General features: G+C 32.9%; 1 protein-coding gene across 1 annotated transcript; it reads left to right on the top strand.

Annotated features, from left to right (window-relative positions):
- Positions 1-348: 348 nt before the first annotated feature.
- Positions 349-11,636, top strand: LOC146934039 (protein BONZAI 1-like). The gene is made up of 16 exons (XM_085705870.1): positions 349-560; positions 649-696; positions 2,246-2,394; positions 2,486-2,534; positions 3,437-3,493; positions 3,800-3,985; positions 4,074-4,208; positions 6,022-6,083; positions 6,170-6,272; positions 6,355-6,469; positions 7,503-7,579; positions 7,653-7,790; positions 7,869-8,033; positions 10,701-10,814; positions 10,948-11,044; positions 11,126-11,636. Exons 1-16 carry the CDS (start codon positions 411-413, stop codon positions 11,218-11,220), a joined length of 1,740 nt encoding a protein of 579 aa, XP_085561996.1. The 5' UTR covers positions 349-410; the 3' UTR covers positions 11,221-11,636.
- The last annotated feature ends 108 nt before the right edge of the window (positions 11,637-11,744 follow it).

Below are 11,744 nucleotides of genomic sequence, written 5' to 3'. Positions count from 1 at the left end.
TAATAAATATTAAACCGTTAATAAATTGCTACATCTAATACTTTTTTTTTTTGTTTAAGACATCTAATAACCAAAGAGTTGTTATAAAAATCTATCAAGTCCAACTTTTTTTTTTCCTTTGACTTAAAAAATTGTCAAAAGTGTTCAAAAATATTTCTGAAAAGAAAAGCGCGTTTTTTTTCTTTTCTTTTTCTCTTTCTTTCAACTTCTCCTTTTTAATATCTGTAGTTTGTTTAAAGAAGCAAAAAGAGCGTCCACAAAATAACAAGAAAATAAAGGTAAATAAATTTGGCAACTTGTAAAAGAAGCATATAGATAAATAAATAAAGGATATTCAATTTTGTTGTCGTGTTTAGTCTTTTTCATTTCAATTTCAATTACACCGACTCATTTCATTTCATTTCAACGCTATGGGAAATTGCTGCTCCGATGTCGCCGGTGGCCGTACGGCAATCGGCGGAACTGCCGGAGGTCCACTGAATCCGGGAAACACTTCCAACGACGCCGTCGATAACTTCTTCAAGTCTCGTGGCTACCAAGGTCTCTTCTCTCAGATCGAGGTTCTCACTTTCTTTTTCCATCTACGCTACAATACAAACCAAAACTACTTCAATCAATTTTCTATAATTAATCGCTTCTAATTCGCAGTTGTCGTTTTCTGCTTCTGGTTTGCGTGATCGAGATGTGCTCTCTAAGGTTTGTACTCTTAACTCTTTCTTTCATCAATCTTCTCATAGCTAGTTTACTCCCTATATATTCTTATTATTTATTATTGATATTGTTAATTAATAATGATTAAGGATAAATTTATCGTAGCATTGAAACCTGTGTACATTAAATTAATCAAGATATATGATAAGAAAATTAAAGCGTAATGTTGAAGCAAACTCCTAAGTACTACTTCATGAGTATTTTACTTCTACAAATCGGAAGGGGAGATCATGAACTCTGTACCTTGAGATTACGAGGCTAAACTCTGACCACTGAGCTAGCATTTAAGTGTTATCAAAATTTTATTTTTGAAAGAGAAATATCTGAAGGATCTAATTGTAACTGAATGAGCTGTGAAGTAGTGATGTAGTATTGGAGTGCTTTCATATGAGTAGAAGTGTTACTTGAGTAATAAGACGATCCGAAATTGATATATGTTGCAGGGGCTATAAGGTTGACTTGGAGATGATGAGAGGAGTGACTTGATCTCACTCTCAGCATAATACTAACAATTACTAACGTGATCGTTTAAATTTTTTTTTTTTAAATTTCTTGTGCTTGAAAAAGAAATTTGTACTTGGGATTGATCCTCATCTTGTGAGGATCAGAGAGAATCTAAATCATAAAGAAAATTCAGTCCATAACCAGTATTGTCAAATAGCAGCTATATTGGTGCTATAGCGTAGCGGAATTTTAATGAGTTGCTATTGTAAGTACAAAGTGTTGTCAAATGGCAACTATAGCACTGTGGTGTTGCGAAATTTGAACATTCTGCGGTCGAGATGTGCTCTTGTTGGTTTGTCGTTTTAAGTTTGAACTCTTTCGTTCATGATTCTCAAGATCGTTTAGTGCTTCACATAGCTTTATTCATATTATTATTGCTAATAATTAAGGAGAAACTGAATTATTAGAGAAGTTTAGCCTGCGAGGACCACAGAAAATCCAGATAAAAAAGCAAATTCAGGCCATAATGCAATGCAATTAATTTGTTAATAGATTGCCTACCTTTGCCGCAGGAAAGTCAATGTGACTTTAGTGTATTTTAGTGTAGTTTATGAGAGAAAGATGAAAGAGAAATGATAGATAATACCAGAGAGGGAGCAAAATAGGAGAGAGATAGAGATAAATACATGTTGTTTTTACCACCTTAAAGGTAGGCGATCCGGATCCAATTCATTAATTTGGAGCAAAAAATACGCCATCTTTTTATTCAGAAAAAGATTTACAGCTAACAAAATTGGAAAATATTATCTTAAACACAATAAGTTTTGAAACTCCCCCTTTCTTCCACGTAAGAAGAAAATATGGTTGTGGAGTAGCCTTACATCATCGTAGCAAGTCAAATTATATTGAACTACTAGACCTTGTTAACATAGTTCAGCAAACACAACAGATGGATCAGGGGCTGATGTAAATTGTCCCTTTGTAATTTGTTTATACTGGTTGTCATCCTTTAAATGAAATGTTATGCTTTTAATGGCTAAATTCTCATTATTCAGTTGCATGGTTAACGTGTAACTGTTCAATGCTGTAGAGTGATCCAATAATGGTTCTTTATGCAAAAGGAAAAAATGGAGCACTTGAGGAACTTGGCCGGACGGAAGTAGTTTTGAATTCGTTGAATCCGACATGGATTACTAAACAAACTCTCATTTATCATTTTGAGGTTGTTCAGGTTTTAGTGTAAGTTTAAACATTGTTTTTATTTCTAACAAGACATATAAGCGTTTTGTTGTTTCACCAGGAATTGTTCTGTAAATTTCTTTCATCACAGGTTTCATGTTTATGATGTTGATACTCAGTTTCACAACGCAGACGTGAAGGTATAAAATTTAATATGTTCTGCAAATCCAAGTTTTTGATGTATATTTCTTCATTGAAAAAGAAAATAGCCTACTACTTACTGTTTCTGAGAATTTTTCTATTTACTAAGATGACTAACCCATTTATTTTAAGAATCTTGTAATCTACTTGTATTCATTTTCCTCTCTCTCTCTCTCTCTCTCTCTCTCTCTCTCTCTCTCTCTCTCTCTCTCTCTCTCTCTCTCTTGTACTTTTCTTTTTATCATTACCTGTTAGGGGCTTGCAGCTTTTGCATTGCAAGTTTCGTTCGTTTAAAAAATAATTGCATTAATTTATGGAATGCTAAAAATGTAAAGATGTTGATACTATCATATTATCACATGGCTGTTTATATTTCAAAATTATTTTAATGGATCGATTTATGTTTTTGCATGTCGGTTACGGCTCCATTATTTTTCCCAAGAGACTCTTACATTTCACCTTTTTTAGTTCAAGATTTTTTTTAATGAGGACAATTTACATGCTAAATGCTGTTGTGCTACCCTTTCTGTATGAATGTGTAAGTTTATAGTGTTGCAGCATTTTAGGAGAGAAATTAAATTGTGTGCATGTTTAACAACATGAATCATAGAATATGATTTTTTTGGTTACTTTCACACAATCAGATTGCTCACATTCTCTTCACTTATTTTTTTTTGTGCTTCACTAGATACAACCCAACTGCACTTAAAATTTTATTTCCTAATGGTTCAGATTCTGCACAATCTTCTCGTAAGGTTGTACAACAATCATTTCCAAGTTGTTTAGTTGACAAGATATTAATTTACTATGTGGACCTTGTCGCTTGTTCGATAGATGATAACACGTGTATTAAGCACGAGTATACAAGTTCAAATTGTAACTATTTGGTTAACTTGTGCAGATACTTAAGTTAGAAGAACAACAATTTCTTGGTGAGGCAACTTGTGCATTATCTGAGGTAATTTAGAGACGGTTCACCTTTTTGGCACCTGATATTAGACAACTAAATAAAAATTTACTACACTCTCAATGGAGCTGTATCTATACGACCATTCATTATTATTGTTTTTCTCTGTCAATGGTGATTGAAAATGTACGACTTTTCAGTTTTTAGAATATTAGGTAACTACAATGCATATTGTAAGTTTTTGAATCCAAGAAGTGCTTACTCAAAATATTATTCCCTATGTTTTACTGAAAATATATTAGTATTCCAACAATAATAGTATAATACCCATCAACAACAACAATTTGGCCTGTGCAGATAATTACAAAGCGTGATCGATCATTGACATTAGATTTACTCAGACAAGATTCTACCAGATCTGGTAACTCACAAAAATGTGGGAAGCTCAAAGTGTATGCTGAGGAATGTGTTGGCTCAAAGACTACAGTAGAGATGATACTCAGGTGTACAGATTTGGAATATAGGGATCTATTCTCAAAGAGTGTATGTACTTATTATCAGTATTGCTGTTGTTAAGCCTTATGAAGGAACATCAATTGTTATATATAATGTGCTTTTGTTTGTCTTGAAGGATCCCTTTTTATTAGTATCAAAAGTTGTGGAAAATGGTGACCATATTCCTATTTGCAAAACAGAAGCTATTAAGAATGATCACAATCCAACATGGAAGCAAGTGTTTTTGAATGTTCAACAAGTAGGAAGCAAGGTATAAAACTTGAATTTGTCTCCTCTGGATAGTCAAATGTGCAATTATAATTTATAACGACTGGCTGAATAATCAACAATGTTAGCAATTTTATAGTCTATTATAAATGTGCATATATTTTACTAAAATCTTAAACATTCTTTTCCAAACAACATTAATAACCTGTAGTGTGCCTGTCTGTTTAGATTTAGAATGAGATATAGCGGTCCAAGAAGTATCAAATTAATAAAACTTACACACGACGATATTTTTGTTTGTTGAAATTTAGGGAGTATGGAAGAGAGAAGAGGGAGAATTGTTTACTAATAGTACTGCAACCATATGTGATCTAAAAACACTCACCTAATATTTCTATTTAAGTATTTGTCTAGTAAAAGCCAGACAAATAACAGTATTCTATACTGTAATACACTCCCAATTTACAACTAAGCATACCTAGACTTGATGGCCTAGAAACGGTATAAAGTTGGCCAAATCTGAGAGACAAAGAACTAGCAAGCGTGAAAGTCATGCTAAGCCATAGTAGCATCTGATCTAGAGTTTTCTAATTGAGAGACGAAGAACATTTAGCTGGGAAGGAGAAATCCGTTGAGATTGAAGAATAAATTGGACAATAACGAGGAAACAAGGAGACTATTAAACCAAAATGGTTACGAACATTGTTAACAGATAGACAGAGGTCAGAATACCATGTTAATTTTTAGGAAATGGGTGAGAAGAGAGGTTAGTTAGTTACTAATAGGACTCTGAATAATCTTGATGTAGTTGTGTAAAAGCACTAACCTAATAATATGTTAGGTCTAGTACAAATGTTTTATTGCTACTACAACCCAATACTACTCCCAGCATAATAGATTGTTAGTGCAATAATAATCCTATTTTTATAATAATGTTGTTTACTATAGCTGCCATATTTTATGTAAAAATTTGGCTTAGCTAGCATATTTTTATATAGACATGTCTAGTTTTGATTGCCTAACGAAGTGAAGAGCCATAAAATTTCTTTTGTTTTCTAAATATGCCCTCAATGGTACAAGTGTACATAATTTAGATTTTTTTTCATTGTTAATAAATAAATAACCAGCTATGCTAATTTTTTTAACTATTAGGGATTTATGAATGGCTTTATATCTAGCATATCCTTGTCTTTGTGCAAGATCCCAAAGTCTCAAAGGGTGGTCAGTGCTTAAAATTTCTTTACTTCATGTCAGAATTCAACTTTTATTTAAGTTATGAGGTTGAAAGGATTGAACTAAAGACCACTTTGTCATAGAGGCTTTGATAACCAACTCTCCTAATAGCTTAGTTAGCTTGAGGTTTTTACTGGCTTTATATCTATTAAGTAATAACTATTTTTTACTGCATTTCAATGCATGCTATCACTAATATGGAGTTCTGATTAGTGTAAACTTATAATGAAAATGTGTTGGCTTGGGACTTTGGAGTGTGCTCCTCTCAAGGTCTCAGGTTTGCTTCTCCCCGGTGCCAATTTCGGCGGGCTAGTTTGGCTTATTAAAAAAAAATGTTGGTATTATTACCATGCCAACAGTCCACTGAAAGCATGCGCATCTTGTTTTCATGAGGGTGGCTGGTGTGCGATACCATGTGAGGGGATCTTATTTCTATGAGCGGCTAAGTCAGTGTAGGAACCTTACTGTTACAATGAGGGTCTTCTGCATTTATTGTTACCCTAACTTTGGAGTTTTCCCTTACTGTATCTCATCACTTTATCTTCTTGTTTGGGGTAATTTTTTGGACTTTATGATGAAGACATATCGGCAGTTGAAGCTAATCTCATTTTCATTACATACAGGAAAATCCTTTGTTAATAGAGTGCTACAACTTCAATAGCAATGGAAAACATGATTTGTTGGGGTAATTTCTGCCTGTTTGTCCTTTTGTCCCTTAAATCTATTTCTTGGCTGAAATGAATACCAGAGTTGTTTATCCTATTTTATCAGAAAACTGCAGACATCTCTGGTGGAGCTGGAGAAGCTCTATTCTGGTGGCCAAGGAGAACATTTATTTTTGTCTCCTGCCGTGGGTCATGATTCTCAGACCAAGGTTTTGTTATATTAAATTAAATGTTTATTTCAATCATGAATTCCTCTATCTTTCCCTAAAATAATATTTAACTATGACAAAGGTATTAAAAAGCCGACTATTTGTGGACAAATTTTCTGAAAGTATTCAATATACTTTCCTGGATTACTTGGCTGGGGGATTTGAATTGAACTTCATGGTGGCCATTGATTTTACAGGTACTCCATATACCCTTAAGTTTGTTGTACCTAATTATATTCTATGATTGTCATGTTTGTAATAGGCGAATTCGTTTTTAGTTATTTGGATCTGTTATTAGCAATGAAAATTGTATAATCTGTTCTCATCTTGGATTTGTATTAAACGAGTTTTAACTTTTTAAGTTTAGGATACTTTTTGTAAAATTGAAGTTAATTTAAATCCATAAGATTTAAATATGTATTGTAGGATATTCAATCTTGCTACTAGAATCATCCATAAGAAGTTCTAGTGTTTTTCAATATTGTTCTTGCTTTTCCTTTTTAGTTTATATCATTATGATTCTCATCATAGCTAATATTTTTAGCTTTGTTATCTCTTGGAAAACTTATATGAAATGAAATCGTTTACTCAATTTTTTGGAAATATTGCACTAACAGGATTGTTGTTCTTTGACTCTTCATAGTTAATGTAGATATTTGACTTTTTTTTTTCTCTCAGTTTTTTCATTAACCTTTTGCATTATAGGATTAGTTTTGCAAAATTAGTCTTTTGATGGTAGGACTATGATGTAACGGTATTTTTTATTTATTAAAGAGGATAACAATTATGTATGGAAATCTTAAGTTCAATATAATTTTTACTATTATTCAGCATTTCAGCTTCCCCATCATCCAATTTATTAGTTAGCTGGTTCTTAACTTATTAGTAAAATGTTCATACTTCTCGGTCCTTTCTAGTGTGTAGTTTCCAGTTTGCACCAGTGTGCGTGGCAGGGTGGGGTAAGGTTTTGTCCAGTCTACCTTAAGGGAGCATTTGTGGGTTCCTCAAAATGCCATTCCTGGGGGCCCTTTTACCCCTGTTCACTGGTATAGGGCTGACCTTATCCTTCCTTACTTCCCCAACTCCCACTCTCCGGATTATGAAATGATATAATTTATAAACATTATAGTTTATAAGACATGGTTTACATTTCAATCTGTCATGATGGTTATGTATTGGATGACAAGGGTGCTATACATTTTATTGGGTTAACCTCGTGTTGTTTACCAGCTTCAAATGGCAATTCACGCCTTCCAGATTCTTTGCATTACATTGATCCTTCAGGACGGCCAAATTCATACCAAAGAGTAAGAAATGATTTTTTATTTGAATCTCCACTACTTTATTTGTTGCTGATCCATGTTGTACGGATATTTTTAGGCAATTATTGAGGTTGGAGAGGTGTTACAGTTTTATGATTCAGACAAGCGATTTCCTACGTGGGGATTTGGAGCACGACCGATTGATGGTCCTGTCTCCCATTGTTTCAACTTGAATGGAAGCAATACTTACTGTGAGGTGAAAATGCTAAATCTGATCTTGCCTTTGTTGCTATATTGAAATAATTTAATAATTACATGTTTCTGTCTTTTGCAGGTAGAAGGCATTCAAGGAATCATGATGGCATACACAAGTGCTCTGCTTAACGTTTCTCTCGCAGGACCAACACTTTTTGGACCTGTCATAAATAATGCTGCAATTATTGCCAGCCAATCTGTAGCAAATGGTGGAAGAAAATACTTTGTCCTGTTGATAATCACAGTAAGAATTAGAATATGCACTTTTTCTGTATCGTTGCTTATTTATCTGTTAGAGTATGTTGGTTATAATTGACGTGGAATGGTAATTCCATTTAGATTGAGTCAATTCCATGGCATAATCATTCTTATGATTTTTGCTTATTCGCAAGAAAAAGCATGGAAAGGTGATTCTATTCTGTCTTGTTCCATAGAACCAGAAATCATCCCTTCGCCGGAGAGGTGGGATTGGTGATTCCTGGCTCCATATAATGAATTTTAAGTTCTTTTTCCGAACAATCCCTTCATTTAATTTATACGATGATTTTTATCCTTTTGAAATTATACTTGTATTATCAACCTACTCTTCATATGATCATATCTCACAATTGATTTTCAATTCCATAGTAAATTTTGAAGAATAATGATTAGAGTAAATTACACTCCCCTCCCCCATGAGAAGCTTGAATTACACTCCCTTCCCCTCCCCTATTATGTTATAATATACACTCTCATCCCTTGAAAATAAAAACCTAAAATAAATTATACTCCCCTCTCCTAAGAGATGCTTAGATTACAATCCCCTCCCCTAAGAATTATTTATATACTACATTTTAATCCATTTTTACATAAATAAATATTTTGTGATATCTACTAATTTTGATCCACTATTCAAGACAAAACAATTTGTTTCTTTTTAATTTCAATGTCAATAATAAGAAAAAATTGATTTTATTATTAAATTACTGATTTAGAATATAGAATGTAAAATGTATTTTTCAATACCCATATTTTAATGGTTTTAGTGATTTTTTAAAATTTATTTTCTATTGTTTCGTATTTTATAATAATGTTCAAAACTATATGTTAATGATATTGTATATCAAAAATAGAGAAAAATATGATTTGAATTTTAATTATAATAAAATGGATTCACACAATTTTTCAATGTCGTGTGTGCATTAGATTTTTGTTGCTAAAATATTAAAAATAAATAAAAATATATTAAGGGAGGGAAGTGTAGATTTTAACATTAGAGGGGGAGGGGAGTGTAATTCAATCTTCTTTCAAGGGAGGGGAGTGTAATTTTTTCTAATATTTTTTGCATGAGAGGGGAGGGGAGTGTATATTTTGACATAACAGGGGAGAGTAATGTAATTTAAGCATCTCCCGGGGGAGGGTTGTAATATCCCAAAATAAAGCTACTAGTCATTACATAATTAATATTATTTAGTTATGTGCCTGTAGTAGTTTGCCAGGAATACATATATGAATACATATTCTGATCATAAATTATATAAGTAGAATTAGAAGGAATATGACTTTACACACTTTTGTTACATGACTATTTTATTTAGGATAAGAACTTAATATTCTTTTCCATTTCCTTTTATTGCCATACGGTTCACTACACACAACAATTAATATATAAGTTGATTTTTAGACTTATCTTAGAGTAACTAAAAGGACCAATGAGAGGCCATGCAAGGCAACACCTTTTGAGTAGCCCCCTTACATCCAAATACAATATATTTTGCAACCTAGGATTACTTCAACTAAATCGTACTCAACCTTAAACTGTTGACCTAACCTTTAGTTGCTTTTCCAATGTGGTTGCATTTTCTTCCTTCATCTCCCCACTTATTTGTAGTTGTCTTCCTTTGGTAATGTTAACTACTAGTTTGTTCCCATGTTCACTAATTATTTTGTTGAACGCAATAAAGCTCTTGGACAATAAGATGTTGCGTCTTTTACCTTTGCGTTTTATGTAAGATACTTCTGTAGAGTTGCTATTCAGTGGTATGACCCTGATCTTCATTCCCATAGTAAAAATGCTGAATGGAAATTCGGAAGATAGATTTAAATTATCAAAGTTCTTTGTATCTTCAAAAATTGATGAAATCTTTTGCTTTTAATATTTATATTTGTGATTACGAGTCATTACTAACAATTATCTCAATAGGCTACTAATTGTCTTATTATTATGATTATGTGTGTTTTGATTGATAAATTGTGTATGTGCAATAGTTAGTCTGAGCTGGATCACAGTTTCTAGAGCTAGGGTTTTCATATTGTATCTTTCACTTTCAACTGTTTTGTAAAAACTCTATGTTTCATTCGAAGTGGAAGGAAGTTTCTTTGAAGTGTTTCAAGTATTCTTATGTTTTTACAAGATTTTCCTCTTGAGATATTCTAAAGAAAATTGTATGGCTTCAATTATTATTTTTTTTTTTGAGAGAATCTTCAAAATTTATTTTGTTGTATAAATTATTATACATGTTTTTCTGATTCAAAATTAGATGTTATAAGGGTAGTGTAATTTACTCTAATAATTATTATGTGAATATATGGAACAGAAAAATATAATAGTGCAAAATACAATAATCATCATAACTATCATAAAGAAGATATCATAAGAAGTGTATGGAGGGTTTTAGAAATATTGTATAAACTTCACTTTTGTCTAATAAAATTGAACAATATTATGTTATTCAATATACTGCATGGGGAATTTTTGGAGTTGGTCGCTTTGTGCTGCTTACATGGGAATGACAACTATGGTTTTAATGTATCCATGTTAGAACAATGCATACAACTTTATATTTGCCTTGCGCACCAAACAATTCCAAAAAAATTGCATCCTCTTGCGTTTTCCACTCCTAGTGCTAATGTCTAATTGGTATCCTACTAGGATGGAGTTGTGACGGATCTCCAAGAAACAAAAGATGCACTTGTTAAAGCATCGGACCTACCATTATCAATCCTTATCGTTGGCGTAGGAGGAGCTGATTTCAAAGAGATGGAGGTATTTAATTCAACGTGTATGCTCTTTAGTCTTAACTCAAAGTTATAATTGGTTGGCCTGAGGCGCTTAGCTGTGATGAGTGGTATGTAATGTCACCTCAGGGCTTATGTAGTTTTTATGTTCAATGTCGCAGATCTTGGATGCAGACAAAGGAGATAGGCTTGAAAGTTCATCTGGACGTGTTGCTTCACGTGATATAGTACAGTTTGTTCCATTTCGGGATGTTCAAAGTAGGTAACCAGTTTGCAAATTATGACTTTATCAAATGACCTTGAACTTATCAATCTCTTGTAAACTTCTTCCTATTGCAGGTGGTGAAATTTCAGTAGTTCAAGCACTTCTAGCAGAATTACCTACTCAATTTTTAGCGTATATGCGGAGCAGAAATATCCAACCAAATCTCTAGTCATGTAAAGATCTTACATATTCAAAATGTCCTATTCATTGATCAATGTGCAAGTTCAAGGCCCTTTTCATTTTTAATATTTCTTAAATCGATAAATTCGGCCAAAGGGCTGAGAACTCATGCTTTGTGCTAAATGCCAATTAAAGGTTCAAGAGAGGTTCATCTGTCAGCTGCTTTATCTTCAGGTCTGTCCGTTCAAGCCTTCTGGTTGGAGTTTTATTTTCTTGTGTTCTTTCTTTTTGGTTTTTCTGGGTAGTTAGGTCTGAAAAAAGTTATTGTACAAATTGAAGATTCTATTTTCCTGTGTAGCTGAGGGGGCAAAATTTCTAGTCCTACAGTCTACACTGAACCTGGAAATCCAATATAACTGAATACTTTTTTATCGTTGAATAAAATTCTATATAAATTTTATTCAAGAATGAGTCCCATCAAATAGAGTATTGTGATATTAGAGACAATGCATAATATATGCAAGGTCCGAGGTTCAAACCCCAACCACCACCAAAAGAGAAGGAGCTGTTGCG

The sequence above is a fragment of the Medicago sativa genome, chromosome 4, assembly GCF_051527215.1.
Source record: "Medicago sativa cultivar Bolivia chromosome 4, Bolivia_mono, whole genome shotgun sequence".
Classification (NCBI taxonomy): domain Eukaryota; kingdom Viridiplantae; phylum Streptophyta; class Magnoliopsida; order Fabales; family Fabaceae; genus Medicago; species Medicago sativa.
The sequence above is the reverse complement of the archived record's forward strand: the minus strand, read 5'-3'. Positions and strand labels throughout refer to the sequence as shown.

Coding starts and splice junctions, on each gene's coding strand:
- LOC146934039 (XM_085705870.1), top strand. CDS start 411: ATGGGAAATTGCTGCTCCGATGTCGCCGGTGGCCGTACGGCAATCGGC. Junction 6,470..7,502: donor GGTGGCCATTGATTTTACAG/GTACTCCATATA, acceptor GTTGTTTACCAG/CTTCAAATGGCAATTCACGC. Junction 10,815..10,947: donor CTGATTTCAAAGAGATGGAG/GTATTTAATTCA, acceptor TCAATGTCGCAG/ATCTTGGATGCAGACAAAGG.